The following is a 21,619-nucleotide window of genomic DNA, read 5'->3' as shown; positions in this document are numbered from 1 at the left end:
ATGAAAGGTTTCATTCCTCCAGAAAAGTTGGCAGGACGCTGTAACAGGCAAGCAGGAAAGCTCTCCCGTGTTCAAAATACACATACTTGCTAAATAGTTAGCATGAGATAAATAATTCCACTGCAATATTGGCACATGCACAAAGTGGGAAGGGGCTTTAGTGAAACCGTGTCAAATGTCTGGGTGAAGGACTCATTGTTCCAGTTCAGACAAGCCTCTCCTGGAACTAAATGGTACCAAATAATGAAGTGAATGTATTTAAATATTTAAGTCTGCCGCAATCTGTCTTCTATAGGTAAAGGTAAAGGTTCCCCTTGCACATATGTGCTAGTCGTTCCCGACTCTAAGGGGCAGTGCTCATCTCTGTTTCAAAGCCGAAGAGCCAGCGCTGTCCAAAGATGTCTCTGTGGTCATGTGGCCAGCATGACTAAATGCCAAAGGCACACGGAACACTGTTAGCTTTCCACCAAAGGTGGTCCCTATTTTTCTACTTGCATTTTTTATGTGTTTTCGAACTGCTAGGTTGGCAGAAGCTGGGACAAATAACGGGAGCTCAGCATTAGGGATTCAAACCACTGAACTGCCAACCTTTCGATCAACAAGCTCAGCATCTTAGCCACTGAGTCCCTATATTCTATAAGGATGCGAATGCCATCACTCTGCTTAACAACTAATTCCCATAACACTGTCAAATAATTTACTAAGACTGTATTACTATTATTATTCTCTTCCTTACTAGTATCTATCTCTTCCCTCTTATTACTCTTCCTCTTCCCTCTTCCTCTTATTACTATAAGCATGTTGCTTGTATCTTTCAATTATATTGTTTTTATTTGTTTCCTAGTATGATTTGATAGCTTATTAGTAACCTTGACTATCACTAAGTGTTGTATCTTTTTATTCTTGATGAATTTATTTTATTCTCCTTATGTACACTGAGAGCATATGCACCAAAGGCAACTTCCTTGTGTGTCCAATCACACTTGGCCAATAAAGAATTCTATATTCTATATTCTATTCAAACATGCTGTACAATCAATCAGATGAAGATGCTACCTAGAAAAATTACACTGTAATTTAAAGCAGTGCAACAATCCAGCAAAGCAGCAAGTAGATATGCAAAGAGATAATCCTTGGATTTCAATCTCAGCAGGGCATTCAGAGCAAAACGTGGATTTGGACTGGACTGCCCCATTAGAACTCAGGTAGTGAATGTAACAAGTCTTTGTGCCACATAGCAGGGGATTGATGAACTTAGTTCTGAAATGTTTGGTAACAGTTTGGAAATAGTTGAGTCCATTATGGTTAGCCAAGTGTAGAATGGCAATTGAAAGATTATGGGCACAGGTTAGTGAAATCAGTACCCCCCTCTATTAATATAATAAACGATAGAGTATGATTATTGAAATGAATATTCAGGACACCTGTGGCTATCTTTGCATTTTGGTTAAATTTGTTGTAGGCCTTTGAGGTAGACCAGGCTAGGAAACCAAAGTTACGAATGCCAATGCTACTTTTATGATAGGGGTACAGTAAAAGTTTCTTGCAAGTCTGAATGCACTTTTGCTCTCCATCCCTTCATCTATAAGGGAACTAGAAAGGATCAAACCTGAGACACTTTCTCAAATTATCTTTTTTTTCTCTGATGGTTTTTCGCTGATGGTTTTTTTCTGATCATTGTCTTGGTTGTGGCTCTTTCTCGTATTCCTCAATGTTACTCTCAGAACACATGACTCAGAGTGTCATATACAGTAATAAGGAGTACTGCTCTTTAATTAAAGAGGATTATTTTTCATAGATATAGATATAGATATAGATATTTGTTTTCATAGATTTTCATGGGTACAGGTATGCAAGTCTTGGCATATTCAGGTCTTTTCCCATGTAAGATTGAGAGTATCTTGGCGACGTTTCAACGAGGTCCCACTCGTCATCTTCAGGCTGGTGTCTTCGGCTTCGTGCTTGTGCGAGCAAAGCGTGATCGGAGATGCCGTCTTTCTATAAATACTGGTGGGGAGGTGTGGAGTACTGGCTTTGTTGTTGCCGTTGTTGTTGCCGACTAATCTGCAAACATCAACTCCATCTACAAATCAAGATGTAACAACACAGCCAACCAACCCACTTGCAATAACAGCACTCCACACTTCCCCACCAGTATTTATAGAAAGATGGCATCTCCGATCACGGTTTGCTTGCACAAGCACGAAGCCAAAGACACCAGCCTGAAGATGATGAGTGGGACCTCGTCGAAACGTCGCCAAGATACCCTCAATCTTACACGGGAAAAGACCCAAATATGCCAAGACTTGCATAGATAGATAGATAGATAGATAGATAGATAGATAGATAGATATAGATATAGATATAGATATAGATATAGATATAGATATAGATATAGATATAGATATAGATATAGATATAGATATAGATATATAGATATATAGATATAGATAGATATAGATAACATCTATCTATATCTATCTCTATCTATCTCTATCTCCATCTATCTCCATCTATCTCTATCTATCTATCTATCTATCTATCTATCTATCTATCTATCTATCTATCCGTCTGTCTGTCTGTCTATCTATCTATCTATCTATCTATCTATCTATCTATCTATCTATATCTATATCTATCTCTATGTCTATATAATAAAGACAACAACATCAGGGTGAAGCTCTTCTCCTGATGGCTATATGAATATCATCCTTAAGGTTTTCCATTATTAGAACTTCTGATTCAGAGGTGAAAAGAAGTGTCAGAGTGTATAATGGTGTGCACATAGCACCCATGTGCAACTCTTTAAAGCAGTTGCATGATTGTCTGCAGCACAATTACAGGAATAGATGTGTTGGGCTGAAGAACGTATAAGCCTGTGCTACATGCATTCTTATGGGGGCTCCATGCCATATTTCTACCTTCAGATCCTCATTGTGGCACACTACATGCACTACAGTATTTTGCTAATGTCATCAGAAGCTTTTTGACTTTCAGAATTGTCCATCAGATGTTTCTCTTTCTGCATTCATTTCAAAGCTGACATCAGTGTAAAATCAGGAGACAACTGCTGAAAATACAGCTCAATCTTCCAATTTCTATTTGGAAAAGTTTTGGATTGGCTAGGCTCCATGGAGTATTGCATCGATATCTGAGTAGCACAGTTTAAGGATTCAAACAGATGCCCGAAAATTGGTTTGGGAACCATCACATTATTATCTCTTCACTTCCTTAGTTTTTATGCATCACTGAAGCTCTGTGAAGATGTGATTAGCTGCCGTTGCTCTTGATCTCCTAAGACAAAGCCCAGAGTATCAGCCTTGTGACAATAGCAAAGAAAGAAATCTGTCTTAGCTTTCATTTTGTCAGCAATTAACAAGTTGCTGTGAGGGATAGAATTGCAATCAGATTTCTGATTTAGTATGCCATTACTACTAAACCATCAAAACATGGATTTGTCACCATCTTGTGTAGTTATAACTGATATATTTCCCTGCAACAATATGTGGCAATGCCCAAGGATAACATGGCTTTAAAGAGGTAATTATAAAAAATAAAGAATGGAAAATAAGGCCATTGATGTTTATTCATTGAGATAGTTCTTTAGTCATCACGTCTATAGGCAACATGGGTCTGAATTACCATAGCTAGCAGTTATTCCACTAAGAAATTGTAGTCCTTCTGTCTTGTTTTTCTTCACTAAACCATCTGTCAAGAAACATTGCTGGCTATGATCCAAGTCATATATTCTTGGCTAACATAAGATGGTGGTGTTGGAATCCATTTTTGATACATCTTTGATACATGTTTGTATATTTCAATTTGTTTAATGAAAAGATTGGGAGAATGGAACTCTTCTACTTTGGCTGCCATGAAGTATAAATCTCACTAGAGTACAAACTATATATAGAAAAAATAAGATCCTGTCTGGATGGGTATGGAAGCTCTTCTGAGTTGAATTCTTGTTTCCTACATTTGGTTTATGTGCATTATTTTTAAAATGGTGTTCAAGCCTCCCAACTGTGATATATTTTCCTCTCTTCCTTGCAGTTCTCTATTCCTTGCAATGTTGATAGTTATGGACAGATTTTGAAAGAATAAAATTTGCCGAAGTTCCTGATGTTTACATTACTAAAGCTGTGGGAAGCCTGAGTTGATGATTTTTCCTAACTTTGGACAGAAGAATATTCATACTTTTTAAAGTGAAATGTTCCAAGACATGGGTGCTGAAGAAGATTGGTTCTTTCTCTTTTTAATATGCCCCCCTGAGATCCTTGCAATTGTTTTTGTTCATAAGAAATCATTTTATGGGTAATTAATTTTATATGCCACCAGTGTACACAATGCATATCACGAGTGTCTCTTTTGCTGATCTACAGTAATGAGAATGAGTAACATTTATTTTTTTACAAATAGTAAAACTGAATGGGCCACAGACTCATAGAATCAAAAATGGAGGGAGTTTAAAAGATAAGGGAAAATATATTTAATGCTTCATGCATAGAACATTGGAATGAGAATCTCTTCAATTAAAACATGTCCCAGTTGTGAGTTGTCTAATCAAAGGAAATGCTTGTTCAATAATTTATCTCAAATGCTCTTCAAATAAAATTCACCAGGGCAGAAATCTGCAGCCCACTTTGCTGTTCTACAATGCTTCACACATAATCATTTTGATGCGTATTAAAGTACCTCTGGGAAAGAAAATTGAGGTTTATTACACTGTTGATGGTTTAGTTGCCTGGGAAAAGCAAAATGTTGCCTTCAGGTAAGTAACCTTTGGCTTAAGCTTCAAACAGATGGTTTATTCACAGACTTTTCCTGATTCCATGCAGACTAGTTGAGAGCACAACTCCCAAAATTCCCAGGTACCATGTCCTTTGCAAACGCTTGTATATTTTAATGTTTTAGGGTTTTATGATTGTTTTTATATATCTGCTTTTATTGATCGTGATATGCCAGCCAGCTTTTGCTTCTTGTGAGATGGGAATGTGATTAATAAATAATAAATTTCATACATAAACAACATGCAGTTGAAAAAGATTTACTTTTCTGGCCCTTCTCACTTTAACATACTGTTCTTGCACATCAGTAGACAGTTGGGCTTATAATCAGGATAGCAGTGTGAGCATAAACAAGAGTGATTTCTATTAACTTTGGCTGTACGTTTTAGTTTATCTTAAAGAGCTCAAACTACCGGTAATATGATACATATACTGTAGTACACTATACCATAATAAGATTTATTTTGGTTCCCTTCATCCAACTTCTAAACCACAGCTATGATTTAGCAGTTGCATGTACCTAGCCTAATGGGGTATATTCAATAAACTAATAAGGTAAACCATGGCTTAATGCAGTAAAGAAATCCATCTTTTGTTGTACAGAGCCAGTCACTCTTTGGCAAATGACAAAATGTGTGTTGCAATGTTATGATGAAAACTATAGGATTCAAATATTTGTGTATATATTGCAATACAAGCATGGAAGTTTATACCATCCAATTATGACATATGTTTCATTATATTTGCATCATTGTGACTTGTTCTAGACACCTATTGTTATCTCCCTCACTATTCAGAATATAATTTGTTCTGCTCTAATGTTTTTTCTAAGTGGAACTAAACAGACTCATAAAATCTTTAGGTGTTTAGGTACAGCAATGTTAAGCCTTCATAAAGATTGCCTCTCCTTCCCTCTACCTACCATCCAATGCTCATGGTATTGATTACGAGCAGGAGTGGGCTCCTGCGGATTCAGCAGGGTTTGGGTGATCCTCCACCCAAAGATCAGCGGGGTTCGGTGAACCCCCAAATGCCACCCCTGGCTGGCCACGGCCACCCCACCCCTCCCAGGAGTCTCCACGTGACCTGTTCATCATTCCAAGTAAGTGCAGGGGCCACACGGAGATTCTGGGAGGGAAAAAAAATGGGCCTACTGGAGGTTCTGGAAGTTCCGGAAATGGACCTTTTTCCGGCCTCTGGAGGGCCTCTGGACCACGGGGGAAGCAGTTTTCGCCCTCCTGGAGGCTCGAGGAAAGACTCTGGAACCTGGGGAGGGTAACACCCCCCCCATAGTAGGCCATGCCGACTAGGCCCATCCAGCAACGGGACCGCAAACCCATTGTTAAAAGATCTGAAGCCCACCCTAATTACAGGTCTCTGAACATGGTAAAGAATGTCTGTCCTCCTTTCTCTTCCTTTATTGCTTGAGATATCTCTCCTTATCGAGAAATAGGAAACATGTTGAGTTATTGGTGCCATGGCAATTGCAGCCTTTAAATTTCTGGTGTATTGAGGGGAAAAAAATTGTATTCTTATCTGCTCTTGGCACTCAAAAAGAAAAAATATATAAAGAATCTTAGAAAGTATAAGTGGTATGTGACCCAAACACAGGCTCCACATGCACCTTAGCAATGGTGGGATTCAAATAATTTAACAACCGATTCTCTGCCCTAATGATTTCTTCCAACAACCAGTTCACCAAACTGCTCAGAAAGTTAACAACTGGTTCTCCCGAAGTGGTGCGAACTGGCTAAATTCCACCACTATACCTTAGCCACGTTTAGATGGATCTGAGCCTATGTGTTTGAAAACTATTCCATTCTTTTAAATTATGTGATGCAAGCTCATTCCTTTTTTGTACTGGAATAAATGGAGCTTTTAATATAGTAGTATTTAGCATTGATCCCAGCACTCTTTTAATGTCTCCAAGTGTACTATTTTCATTAAAACTGTAAGAATTGTCAGGAAGCAGGTTAACACTATAATTTTGAACCTGTCGGTTGCCCTAGTTCTCGTAATGGATAGTACATACTTAGAAGAGTACAGATTAAAGTAAAATCCTAGAAATATTCCCCTAAGGGAAGTAAAAGTGGATTTTGCATGTACACATATATAAAAGGATAGGGAGGAGCAGCAAGCAAAATCAGTTGTAATTTTACATAGCTGTTGACAAAGTCACTAAATCCAATCACAGCAGTCCAAATCTTCCAGAGCCAGGCATCTATGGGACATACTTCCAGACTGTGAGATATGTGATTTCTTCTGAGAAGTAGGTAGGTAGGAGTGCTTGTGAGAAAATAAGGCATATATCAGTAGGTATGTATAATTCATTTGAGTTTGTTAACCCATGCCAAGTTTGGGAAGTTAATGGAGGTTGGAGGAGGAGTTGCTGTAGATCCTAGGATTTTAGTAGGATCCTAGGACTTTAGTAGGCAATATAGCAATAGGGAGAAATAGTATGAAGTCAGGGATAAAAACACCAATAGAAAAATACAACATTAGGTACACTGTCATGCTTCAGAAAGGTTACCCAGAGCCATTGTTGGACCACAAGAGAGAGCCTTCAAAGAACTCTTAAGTGACTAAATTTAATAGAACGTACTTCATTGATTTCATTGTCAACTTCATTGTCTTACTGTATCACTATTTGGTTGCATCTTCTTATGTTGTTAGTTATTGTCCTTTAGGTATTGGAGATGGGAGTTCGAAAGACAGAGCTTTAGGTGAAAACAGACAATTCATTATAATCATAAATCTGACAAACTATGGTTGCACAAGTCATTCTTCATCTAACAGGAGATACAGCTCATTGGGTCAATGGGGGATAGTTAAGCAAGTTAACTATCATGAGGTTCTTCTAAGAAATGTATAAATTTAAAACTTGGAATACGGTGTAGAATATATTTCAACAGATGATGAATTCATTTGGAGAAAAAATATTACACGTATCTTAAACTAGCCTACTATTCTGAGCTGCAGAAGTATAGAGAACTAAAACAGGAGGCAAAGAATTGGAGTTTTGTGTATCTCTTTGTTACCATCTAAGGTTATTCAGCCTTTTGCAGTCGAGGTCTGATAGCTGCCTCTTATACTAACAAATGTATCTAATTTCTCATGGATTGAATTTAGGCCAGTATTTCTGATCATATCAACACTGTTAATTAATCGCTCAGCGCAACAATGCCTGTGCTGCATCTATAGCTTTTCCTAGGTTTATAATTTCTAATGCCACAATCTGTTTTATTTTATTTTCTAGCCCCCCCACCCCCACCCCGCTCCTTAAAACTGATTGTCTGTTTAAACTCTTTTCTCAGAAAGGAAGAGCAAATATGATAATGGGTTTTCTGACTTTTTCAATAGTCAAACGCTCTTATTTGCAAAGATAAGATTACTCTGGAAATAAGATTCTTTGTTATACTTAATATGATTTAGCATCCCTTTCAGTGGTGGGTTTCTCCCGGTTCTGCCCAGTTCCACCGAGCTGGTAGCGGTGACGATATGACATCACCGAACCGGTTCTGGACCCCGCCCCGCCCCGCCCACCCCCACCCTCCACCCCCCCACCCCCCCGCATTATTCTTACCTTTTATTTGGCCCCACCCCCAATCTATTGCTGCCTCCTGAGTCCCAGCTGATGGCTAGAGGGAAAAAAACTGTTTAAACTCTTGCCGCGGGGCTTCAAAGGGCCGCCCTACAGCTGATCAGTGTTAAAAGAAAACAAATGAGTTTTTGCCTGCAAAAATACATGAGTAGATCAGTGCCTGCAAAAATAAATGGGTAGACCAGTGCCTGCAAAAATACATGAGTAGATCAGTGCCTGCAAAAATACATGAGTAGATCAGTGCCTGCAAAAATAAATGGGTAGATCAGTACAGCTCTGCAAGCAGTTAAAAGCCTGGTATATCAGTACCTCTGCTAAATCCTAAATAACTGTCACATGACCATCAAGCCACACCCATCAAATAAGCCACACCCACAGAACCGTTAGTAAAATATTTTAGAACCCACCCCTGATCCCTTTGCCTCTGTACATCTGATAAAACTAAACTGATAAAAACAAAAAAAAAGCATGAGGATTCTTGACTTTTGAAAATGTTACTAGTACAAACAATTTTTAGCTCGAGCATGGTTGAGTGCAACATTAGCCTGGGGAAAACAGTCTGTAGAATGTATGGCTTTTTCACCATCCAATCTAGAGTAATATACAGTACTTATAACCATGAAGGTTCATAAGAGCTACCTAGTATAACAACAGTCAGGAGGAAAATGAAGAAGTGTTAAAACTGTTGAGATAAGAATGCCTTTTTCCTAGAAAATGGACATGATTTGGGGACGAAGTTTATCCCTCTCCTCAAACCCTAAGCTGTAATTTCTGAAGCATATTTTTGTAGGCACAAGTGATATTTTGTTCTGATATGGCTAAACTTGATAAAATATTTCTTGTGTAACTTGCCCAGGCCAAGAAAAGTTTCAACTCCTTTGTTAATAGAAAAAATAAAGTTAGGGAGTCACACTTTAAAAAAAAAAACAATTTGTGTATGCCAAAGTTATGACAGTGACATTGTAATATCATCAGAGAGGATGAGGGCAAAATTTTCAGCTTCTTTTTTGAAAATGTTTATAGGTTTGAGCAAAGGGGTCTGTCTCTTTAGGACAACTGTAAAAAGGAAAATTGGGGCTGTTAAAGTTTATCTGGATGTTTAGAACTTTGACAACAAATTGTGCAGATGGGGTATTTACTACATCCTTCCTAATGTTTATCCTAGGGATTAGGAACTAGTGCCCATCCAGAGGTGATAGAGCTAGGCAGTTGTGATTTCTGAATGTTGTTGAACTATAATTTCCAGCATCCACAGATACCGTATGAGGAATGCTGTGAGCTCTCAGAAATTTTAGACAGAGCATATTTTCCCAAGACCTGCTACTTATCATCCGAGATTAAACCTATGATATTATGCCCTTTAGCGTCAACATATAATTTCCTGCTTAGAGTACAGTGGCCCAACAGATGGCTACTCAAAATGTTACCGGTTCTAATACTTTGAATTAATTGCATACATCTTCTCTGAATAGCCAAGGTGTGATTTTTATCAATGCAGTTTATGATACAGTTTTTCAGATTTCATTGTGAACAAAATGTTTCATTTGATATCTTTTATGTCCCACTGGATTCTAGAATGGACTTGGAGAAGATATTCCGTTCCACAGCACTTCTGTGTTCATAACTCTTAGACTTCAGACACTGCAGGAGAGGTGGGTTTCAGCAGGTTCTGACCAGTTCTGGAGAACCGGTAGTGGAAATTGTGAGTAGTTTGGAGAACCGGTTGTAAAAATTCTGACTGGCCCTGCCCCCCATTTATTCTCTGCCTCCCAAGTCCTAGCTGATCAGGAGGAAATGGGGATTTTGCAGTATCCTTCCCCTGGAGTGGGGAGGAAATGGAGATTTTACAGTATCCTTCCCCTGCCATGCCCACCAAGCCACACCTACCAAGCCATGCCACGCCCACCAAGCCACACCCACAGAACCGGTAGTAAAAAAATTTGAAACCCACCACTGCACTGCAGTATATCTCCACATTCCAGACACTTAGCCCCATATTCAAGAACCTGCTTCTCAAGAAAAAAGTTAAAGAACCAATATGCTAGATTAGTTTCTTTCTTGCAGGCTAAACTCAAGGTACCATGCATAAAGAAGATCTGCTTATGTCAGTAAGCTCTCAAAAGCCCATGTATCAGTGGTGAAATCCAAATTTTTTTACTACCGGTTCTATGGGCATGACTTGGTGGGCTGGCAGGGGAAGGATACTGCAAAATCCCCATTCCCACCCCACTCCAGGGGAAGTATACTGCAAAATCTCCATTCCCACCCCACTCTGGGGCCAGCCAGAGCAGTTTTCTGAACTGCTCAAAATTTCCACTACCTGTTCTCCAGACCCTGTCAGAACCTGCTGGATTTCACCCCTTCCATGTATAGGACTGTGAAGAAAGGGTTTTTGATTTTAAGGTATTTTTCTCATATCTTTCCAAGCTATTGAATATCTGGCAATTCTCTTCATATCCATGGGAGACAGTTATAGTGACCATGACTAATTTCCTCAGGCCTGGAAACCATTGGTTCCTGCCTCACCTGGCTCATTCCTGACAATAATTATGCAATGTTTGTTACATTGTATACTCAAGCAGATGTCAAAAAATACGTAATTGATTGCCATTTTATGAACTCTCTTTATTCCACACACCATGCATATTTATAAGGTAGCTTTAGTTTATCCATATAAAGCAGTCACTAACAGAGTATTACATTATCAAAGTATAGATTCAGTTTTTATTGGCAAGTTTTATTGCCCATAGAAATGCAGGCAGCAGCTAAAGCAGAAAAAAAATGAAATCTTTATGAATATAATAAAGATGTTTGATTGAACAAAAGGGATTGGCAAAATTCCGGAGATTGTGAATGTTAACATTGCCATTTCCATTTTAGCAGGAGAGCTTTTCCTGAGAAGGAAAAAAGTTGTGAAAGTTACTCAAATAATAGTACAAAAATGGACATAATTTCTCAAAATCATTCTGTAATTTTGCATGTCTAGACAATCTGTTCAGGAATGAATTCAGATGTCATTTTTTAAAGTAGACATAGCAAATTAGATCAGGGAAATATTGAATTCACAAAATTAATATTGAACAATTGTGTCTTTCAAAAATGGTTAAAAACATCCTATACTTTTCTTTGGATAATCTGGGGAGAAACTGATATAGCAAATATTGCTTTTGAGAAAAGAGCCATGCAATTTTAAGTTTTTTTCAGAATTACCCTTTTGTACAGTTTACCTTTCTGAGGCAAATTATCTTTCATTTTTTAACTTTTCAATTCAGATTAAAGGAAGTCTGTCCTTTAATCACATACAATGCTCTCAGAATTCCTGGAGGTCCTTATAAATAATAATATATTTCCCAGGTCAGAGGTACTGTTACCCACTTTGTGGGGTAAATGCCATCATCAAATTGGTCCCAAAATGGCCATGATATATTCATTCCAAAAATTAATCATGAGGCTGCTCAATTTGAGATTTGGGTATTTTAAAAATCCCAAATGTCTTTGTCATCTATTTTAATCTTGAAACCATGATTAAATTTGGAGACATAGAAGTGCCTTGGGGCTCATGAGTGGTGTTTCCATGAACCCTGATGTTACATTTGATTCACTGGGAGTATTTTATTATTCATGGAAAACATAAGAATTGGAAAGGACACTTCTGGTCATCAGAATTGAACCTGCTCAATGTATGATACACTATGACCATCCAGTCTCTGTTTGAAGATCTTCAGTGAAGGAGAACTCATCAACTCATGCTCCACTTGTTCAATGGACTAACAGCTTGTATAGTTGGAAAGTTCTTTCTGAGGTCCAACCTGAACCTGTTTCCTTGTAATTTTAATGGTTCTGGTCTTGCATTTTGCAGCAATAGATAATAAGTGTACTTCTGTGTGACAGTCTTTTAGATATTTGAAGATTGCTATCACACGTATCCTGAGCTTTCTGTTCTATATGCTAAGTGTGCCAAATTCTTTAACCATTCCTTGTAGGGACCATAAATCATAAGTAAATTCAAAGAGAAAATAGTTAACAATTAGAAGTATGTTCTTTATGTAAAGACATTGACATTATCTTACAGATAAAGTTTATCTAGTCACAACTGATGTTTTAAAATTGAGAAAAAAGCTTCTAACCAGGAAGAAGAGCTGGACTAATACAACTCACATTCTGTTTCTGGCTTGCATGAAGCATTGGGAATAGCTCTAAAGAAGGATTTGGGAAGGAAAAACAAAGGAGGAGATATGATGTCTTCTAAGGCTTTTCACTTTTCTTGCCACTGTGTCTGAATTAAATGCTCGTAAAGAACAATCAGACAAGTGAATATTCAGTGTTGTGTCCTCTCTTGCCAGGAACAATTGGATTATAAGAACAGACTAGACTGCCTTTGTAAATGGAGCAACAGGAAGAGGAATTGGGACAGTCTAGAACAGATTCCGTATAAATCCTAGGTTTTGGTAAGCGCCTGCATTTAAAATTCCCAAACAAAGAGGGTTGGAGTAGTATAGGAGAACCCCAGTCTAACCACTCAAACCAAGGCCTTTGAATAGGCTTTTACTGTAAATGAGAAGATGCATATGTATATGTCATGGAGAAAGTAGCTTTCCCCTTAATTTTAATTGATTTATGTTGCAAGCCTTGGACAACAAGGTTTTTTAATGTATAATGAAGTAATCCAATACAATATAGAAAGAATGGAGAAAGAATTAGAACCAAGATTTGTTTATGTTTTCATCAATTTATTTCCTGCCTTCCACATACATTAGTTTAGTATAATGAAGGCAGCTTAAAATAAAATGTTGTTTGTTTTTTAACTCACATTTTACAATATTAACATCTGTGTCCCTTTTAAAGATTTATAATTGTTATTTTTAAAAAATCTATCTAGCAACCATTAAAAAAAAGATTGGATTTAGCAAGTAAAACAGTAAATAAGGTATAGAACATTGCTACATATAAAATTACCGTAAGTTAGTTTAAATGTGCATATGTTTGCAAGCCTTGGAAAATAAAAGTAGTAATGAATAATATATTAACAGAACATCAAAGAAGTCACTCTGGGGAAATGATTTTCATAAGTTGGATACCATCACTTAAAAGTCTCTTTCCCAACATGGTAGTCATACATGCATCCCTCTTCTCAGACCTACTCACAGAAGAACTCCTAAAGAGGATTATAAAGTATATCTGGAATGAAGTAAAATTCAGATACTCCTTAAAGATCAACCGAGTACCTTGAATTAGATTAATAACTAATTACAGAAGGTTAACAACAGCAATTTAGATCAAAAGGGTAGGCATGCTCCAGGTCCCATCCCTTATGTCAGGGGTGTCAAAATCAAAGTTCCGGGGGCTGGACCCGGCCCACGGGGTGCTTACATCTGACCTGCAAGGCTGCCCTGGAAACAGCGAAGGACTGGCCCATGGTGCCTCTACCAGCAAAAACAGAGCTCAGAAGGGCCATGTGCAGAGGGTTGCAGGAAGCCATCACAGCTGAAAACAGATCTCACAGGGACCACCCGCAGCTCTCCCAAGCTCCGTTTTTGCTGGCAGAGGGTTGCAGGAGGCTGTTGCAGCTGAAAACAGAGCTCGTGAGCCCGTTTTCACTGGCAGAGTGCTTGGGCCACCACAGGCGCCCCCAAAATGAGTGACATCGAGCTGGCCATTTCCACCCTGGCCATGCCCACCCCACCCCACCCCCAGGTCAAACACAACCCTGATGCGGCCCTCAATGAAATTGAGTTTAACACCCCTGCCTTAAGTGCTGCCATCTTAAATGGAATCCAGGAAGCATGGCTTTCTGTAGTAGGATCTCCACAGTGAATCTACCTTCCCCCCTGGGATCTGACAACTCCACCACCCCACTTTTAGCCTTTCAGAAAGCTGTGAAGACTAAAAGTCGTGCATTTGGCAGAGATGGCAAAAATTTCAGCATATCTTAAAGACCATTCAAACGAAAGATACATAACGGAATGGAAAAGATGGATTGACTATATTCAAAACAAGTATCAGACTAAGAAGATTCATATAGCTTATGAGTGAAACATTTTTAACTTTTAGCTTATGTTTATAGTGTTTTGAGTTATAAGGAGTTAAAGACCTAGAAAGAATTTGAAGTCAACAATTTGTTAGCGTATTTTAGTTTTATGTTTGTGGATGCTATACCCTGTGCTTGTTCTGGGAAGTCAAGGGAGAGGGGTGGGGGGGAAGGCTGAGGGGGGATGGGTGGGAGGGCAAGGGGGGAGGGAAGGGCTGAGAGGGGAAGGGCGGGGGAGGAGAAAATGTTTGTATTTCTTATAAAACTTTTCAATTAAAAAAAAAAAAAGAAAGCTGTGAAGATCTGTCTTTCCCCCAAAGTCCCTAGTATAGGATACAAATTGTATGGATTGGCAAATTGGAGATGGTAGGTCAGCTGCCTGATTTTCTTGGTTTTCATGGTTTTGGTGTTTTTATTACTGTGAGCCATCCAGAGTTGTGTTTTACAAGATGGGCAGCTGTATAACTCTTTTAAATAAAAAAAAGTAAGGGAATTTGGAAAGGGAATTATGAAAAGAAAAGAGATGAACCAAAAAAGAAGTTCAAAGGAACATTTCTTTATATTGAAATATAGTATTAGTGAATTTGAATAGGCTTCACTCCTACAGAAAAGTAACGTCTTGTGAATGGCAGCCCTCAGCCAAGCCTGATGATTGGTGACATTGTCAGAAATTATCATGAGACACATAATCAGAGAGTCATCTATGTGTTGGAATCAAACTCCCAGAACCAGGTATGCAGAGAATTGCAATGTGGCATTTTGCAAGGGTCACATTGAAGAAACATTGAAGAAATTGTGATTCAGCACAAAATAGCAGCCCTCAAGTTACAATTTCCTACTATCTATACTTCTGTAATAATTTCTTGGTGTTCACTGGTTGTTGCTTGCTTGTTTGTTTGTTTTAACAGATACATGGCCATTATTGATCCTTTGAAGCCCAGGCTGTCTGCCACTGCCACAAAAGTAGTGATTGCAAGTATATGGATTCTAGCATTCCTCCTTGCATTTCCTCAGTGTCTCTTTGCTAAGACTCAAGTGGTGCCAGGACGAATTCTGTGCTATGTTTCCTGGCCAGGTGGTATGAAACAACGTTTTACGTAAGTCAATATTTTAAATAGTTGTGTATTTTTGCATGCTTCTTTTGCCCTCCAAAAGCCCAGAAATATGATACCTATCATAGCAGTTCAAACTAAAAATGACAGCTTGGGGAGAACTGAAAGTGTCCATCATTTTCATAGTTGCACTTCATTGTGATAGTAGTGGAAGAAGTATATTGCAAATCTCAGATGATGTGGAATAAGATATTTCCAAATAAGATTCTTAAATTAGCTTTTTCCCAACACAGAACCATGAAAACTTGGAGAAGTGGTACATGGCTTTGCTTTTTCCATCTGTGAAAACTCATATAGAGTACTGTATCACTTTAAATAGGAGTCATTGTAAAACTGGTAATGTAGCATATTACAGTTCATCAGATGCATGGAATATTGTGCTATAGAGGTGACTGCATTTGTGTGTGTGAATGGGTTATGTGGAGGGGAAAGGAGTATGGTGCCAGAATAGAGTATAGGATAGAATAGACGTTATTAACTAAGTAGTAGATATGACACAGACATGCTTGCATTGGTGAACTGGTTTGCATATTTTAACAAATCCATGTGTGAATCCATGAGACATTACATCTTTGAAATTCTTAATGCCACTTTTTTGTAACAAAATCAATATTTGTAATTATTTTCTTTAATGATAGCTATGTTGAAATCAATACTATCTGAAATGTTCCCCACTGATTTTGAACTATTGCAAGTTCTGATATTATATTCATGAGGAACGCTGGCTGTTTTTAAGAGCACAAATGACAGCATTTTTTTAAAAAAAGAAATGTTTTTGGTGTCAAGCTCATGTTCTTCTCTTCTAGGTATCATATCATTGTGATTGCATTAGTCTATTGTTTCCCGCTGCTCGTCATGGGCATCACTTATACAATTGTTGGAATCACCCTGTGGGGTGGAGAGATCCCAGGTGATACATCTGACAAATACCATGAGCAGTTGAAAGCTAAGAGAAAGGTACTGTAAAACTTCACCTTTTTTGTTTAGCAATTATTAATGGATTTTACAATATTTATAAGCTACCCCTATCTTCAGGCTGTAAGGGGTGTAAAAAATATTATTAAATCATTAAAAACAAGGTGATAAGATAAAGGATGGCTGTTCAAATTTTCATTCCTGGCCAAAAACTCACTGAAAAATAGGGAATGGGACAACTTGCTGCAGCCAACATACCTGGCCAACTCACCACGGCCAACTTGCCATGCCAACTTACCACAGGATAACTCGCTGCAGGACAATTTAACAATTCCATTTAATTATTTAAAATAAATAAAAATGATTTTAATTTTTGCCATTCACATTTCATTCTGTCTCTCCTTTTGCATCCTTTCTTTAAGGATTGTATTACACCATTTCTTTGATATTAGTGTAACTCTTGTCCCACACTGAGTTGTCCTGCAGCGAGTTGGCTGTGGCAAGTTGGCCATGGTGAGTTGGCCATGATGAGTTGGCCATGGTGAGTTGGCCATGATGAGTTGGCCATGATGAGTTGGCTATGATGAGTTGGCCATGATGAGTTAGCCATGATGAGTTAGCCATGATGAGTTAGCCATGGTGAGTTGGCCATGATGAGTTGGCCATGGTGAATTGTCATAGACGCACAACATAATGGTTTTACAGCATCTTCTGTAATGTCAGAAAGATGGGTACCATGTAGTTCTCCAATGGGAACATGTTCCACAATGTAGGATCAGCTGCAGAAAAGACATATCCTCTGATCCACACACTTCTTGCTTCATTTAAGGTTGGGAGTTTCAGCAAGCTCTTTCAGGGAACAGAATGGGCAGGAAGAGCCATATGCAGTAAGAAAGTTTGACTAGTAGCAACAATAATTTATGCATCTTCATAGCTTTTATTATTCAAAACCATTGGGTTTTTTTCCTCCATCTCGCTACACCACTTTTCATGCAAATAATAAAACTTGATTTAAGACAAATAGAATACTGTATTGACATTGCCTATGTTTCATTTCTTTATTGCCTCATTTATTTTCTGGCTGTCATGTTATGTAGTATCTTCACTTACTTTAATGAAGTTTTCAGGATTTAAGTTATACTGGTGGGCACTTAACGTATAAAAGTTTTTTAATGCACTTGGAATTGGAAATACCAGGTGATACACATTTTATGCAGTGTAACTGACTAATTTCATGTTGCATTCCAGTACAACTTTGTGTGATGATTTTCTGATTAAAGTCCTAAATCTCTAAGTTTTGTCTCATTTAATAGACCTTTCTGCTTTGAATGTGATAAACAGGAGTCTAGAGCTTGATGTTCTAAGAATGCCATAGGGTTCTCTTTTCTCCTCTTGGCTATAACCTATTATAATAAAAAATGTGTTCTTGGTATGTTTTAGTGGTTGCTGCTAGCAGAGGCAAGTAATGCAGTAAGATATTGTCATATCTTCCATTTTTATTTAGAATAGAACAGAACAGAACAGAACAGAATAGAATTCTTTATTGGCCAAGTGTGATTGGACACACAAGGAATTTGTCTTTGGTGCATATGCTCTCAATGTACATAAAAAGACAAGATACATTCATCAAGAATCATAAGGTACAACACTTAATGATAGTCATAGGGTACAAATAAGCAATCAGGAAACAATCAATGTCAATATAAATCATAAGGATACAAGTAACAAAGTTACAGTCATGCAGTCATAAGTGGGAGGAGATGGGTGACAGGAACAATGAGAAGACTAATAGTAATAGTAACGCAGCCTTATTGAATAGTTTGACAGTGTTGAGGGAATTATTTGTTTAGCAGAGTGATGGCATTTGGGAAAAAACTGTCCTCGTGTCTAGTTGTTCTGGTATACAGGGCTCTATAGCATCATTTTGAGGGTAGGAGTTTAAACAATTTATGTCCAGGATGTGAGAGGTCTGTAAATATTTTCACAGCCCTCTTTTTGACTCGTGCAGTATACAGGTCCTCAGTGGAAGGCAGGTTGGTAGTAATTGCTTTTTCTGCAGTTCTAATTATCCTCTGAAGTCTGTGTCTGTCTGGTTGGGTTGCAGACAGTTATAGAGGTGCAGATGACAGACTCAATAATTCTTCTGTAGAATTTACTACTTATTTTCCAAGAAAGGAAGATATAGTGTCTTACGCAGTGATGCGCTGAATCTGGCTCACACCAGCTCATTACAGCCAATTGTTAATTCTGCAATGTTGTGACCCAGCTGACAGCTGAGGTAATCTGAGGTGCACTAATCAGTGATAGAAATACAGGTGGCAAAACTGGTTTTTAAATATTTAGCAGCAAACGTTATGTTTTATGGGAAGTAATAATTTAGGCACCAAAAATGTGTGTATGTAGATTGTATCCATTCATAAATTTAAGAATTACTATTCATTTGAAACACATTGTCTTGCAACCAAGGAGAAGACTAGCTAGATGACCTTCCCCTGATTGATTATGTGCTATCAAGTCATTTTCTATTCCTAGTGATCACTTAGGTAAATTTTCTTCATGACAATCTGTCCCTAACCTGGTCTTTACATTTTCCAACAGTATAACTGAATCTATCCACCTTTTTTAAAAAACAAATTTTATTGATTTTTTTCTTTCACATATATATTTTATGAACAGAGTATTGACCGAATCATATCTTATACAACTTATCATATCCAAATACAGTTTACATAATTTCAATTTCTGCCAAAATATTCTTTTCCCCTACTTTTTTATCTTGTCTTAATACTTCTATACTTATTATATAAACAGTATCACCATCCACCCTCAAATCCTAATTTCTTAACATTATTTCAATTAGTTATCATCTTAATGAATCTATCTACCTTGATGCCAGTTGTTATCTTTGACTTCTCCTTCCTTCCACCTTTCCCAGTTTGAGAACTTTTTCCTGAAAGCTAGGTCCTTGTATAATATGTCAGAAGTAGGATAATGTGAGCCTTGACTGACAACTCTAGGTAGATTTCTTCTGTGATCCTTTAGCTTGTTTTCTTGGCTGTCAGTGGCATTCTTGGGAGTCCTCTTTAGGGACAACTTTAGAATCTCTTTATCATTAAATTGTATTTGGATGGGGATGTTTATAACCTTTGCGGTTTTGAATTGCAGCTATCAGAGCCTCACCATTGACCATGCTAGGTGGAGTTAATAGAGGTCATAGTTCAATATATGGAGGGTGCCAGATTCGGTACTCTTCAAAACAAGATGCTGCAAATGGAAGATTCTTCTCTAGTGAACCTGCCAATAGAGTCTGTCCTTTGTAAAGGCAGATGCATGACTACACTGACATTAAATCATCCACTAAAGCATCTAGTTCTACTCCAAGTCACTATTTTCCAATACAGATAGCATTAAACCGTGACCATGCAGAGTAATATTGATCTGTCTTTTCATTTTGTCAATAAAGAACAAGTTTATACAGAGAGAGCTAACACGTTTAATCAATCCAAAATTGTAAATCCAGGATGGCACTGTCTTTCCATTGTAAAATCCTATTTATTTGAAGCCTTGCAAGTAGCTGATAATAATCTGTTATTGTTTATTGTTTATTATCTATTATTAAATAGTCTTTAATAATCTGTTTTAAAAATGCATTTCAATATTGAGAGCAATTCAAGAATTTTAGATGTCCCTAACGATAATAAAATATTCTACCAGCACACTGTTGTGGGCAATCCAAATTTCTACTGCAAATATTTAAATATTTGATCAATAACATTTGATCAGTAATGAAGAGCTCTAAAGTGTGAGTTCCTCAAAATATGCATGAATCATATGAATAGGGATCAAAGGACTAAAAAATTTTTACTACGTTACCTTTTTTCCCATTTGTTTATTAATTTTCTTTTTCTCCTTTGTTTCTTTTTGTTTCTATGATGAAGAGATTTTTTTTTAATGTCCCAATTATGCTTAAAATGAATTCATATTCAGTTACTACTACTTTAATAAAGCAGGATCTTGGGCTGTAGCCCTCTCCACTGTTCTGACTCTGGCTTTGCTATAGATTTTTAAATGCTCTGAACAAAATGAACAAGTCCCATTTATCAGTTTGTTTTTGTCGATGGCTTTAACGGCATCTTGTTTCTTCTTGACTGGATACGCATATGGTCTTTTGCATAATGTGTGGGATGAAACATTTGGGTGATAAGTTTCCCCATTTTCATTAGAGAAACATTGTCAATTTCAAAAGCACAGCTAGCACTTTTCTGTCTCAACATGCATTTGATGACTGATTGGAGAACAGCAGTTTTGGAAAGAAGCAATAAATGTACAGTGCCTACAATTTCTCTGGATCTGAGCTTTATAAAAATACCCCCAAAAAAATCACCTTAAGCGATCAAAATGGAAAACTTTTGATTTTCTAGTTATTTTGCCTAGTACCTGGAAAGGAATGGTGGCCCAATGAGGTTTTGGGAGGTTGGTGAATGGTTTATGGTGGGAAATGGCCCTCCTATTCTCCTTCAACTTAATGTGGGTAAAACAGCCTAATACAGTATTTCTCAACCTTGGCAACTTGAAGATGGGGTGGCCTTCAACTTCCAGAATTCTGGAAGTTGAAGGCCACCCATTTTCAAGTTGCCAAGGTTGAGAAACATTGATATAAGAGAATTGGGACTGCAGAAGACAGTGGACCCATGAAAATCACTTAATAATGGGAACTCAAGAAGGATATGCATAATAGAATCTTCAACTGGAATCTTCAACTGGAGAAAATTAAGGAGGCATATCTATTTTTGTTAATGCTTTTCAGGTAGCATTACCTTGACAATTTGTTAATTTATTATCTAGATTAACTTTTCTATTTGGGAATAACTAACAAAACTAAACAGAGTTAAATATACAGAGACAGGCCAAAGCTAAAAATCGAGAGACCATGAGTTCATATCCCCCTCTTAGGCACAAAGCTAGCTGGATGGTCTTGGGCCAGTACCTCTCGTAGCCCTACAGTATGAATGGAAAATAATTTATAAAATCTTTCCAGGAAAATTTCAGGGACTTCCACAGGCAGTCACCCTGAATTAACACACACTTGAAAGATCCAAAACAAACCCAGACATATAGTCCATATTTAATATATCGGACAGATGAGCGGTACCTGGCTAGATAGAATTGGTGAAAGTAA

At 37.7% G+C, this 21,619-nt stretch overlaps 1 protein-coding gene across 1 annotated transcript in view; it reads left to right on the top strand.

Moving 5' to 3' along the window:
• TACR3 (tachykinin receptor 3) overlaps positions 1 to 21,619 on the top strand; it is a 61,130-nt gene that overhangs the window by 14,167 nt on the left and 25,344 nt on the right. Inside the window, exons 2-3 of the mRNA XM_034442208.3 lie at positions 15,322 to 15,510; positions 16,332 to 16,482. Of these exons, the coding sequence (XP_034298099.1) occupies positions 15,322 to 15,510; positions 16,332 to 16,482 (340 nt within the window). The remainder of the gene's footprint in view (positions 1 to 15,321; positions 15,511 to 16,331; positions 16,483 to 21,619) is intronic.

The sequence above is a fragment of the Pantherophis guttatus genome, chromosome 8, assembly GCF_059756535.1.
Source record: "Pantherophis guttatus breed Tessera chromosome 8, ASM5975653v1, whole genome shotgun sequence".
Lineage (NCBI taxonomy): Eukaryota > Metazoa > Chordata > Lepidosauria > Squamata > Colubridae > Pantherophis > Pantherophis guttatus.
Note: the sequence above shows the minus strand (reverse complement) of the source record. Positions and strands in the feature narration are given on the sequence as shown.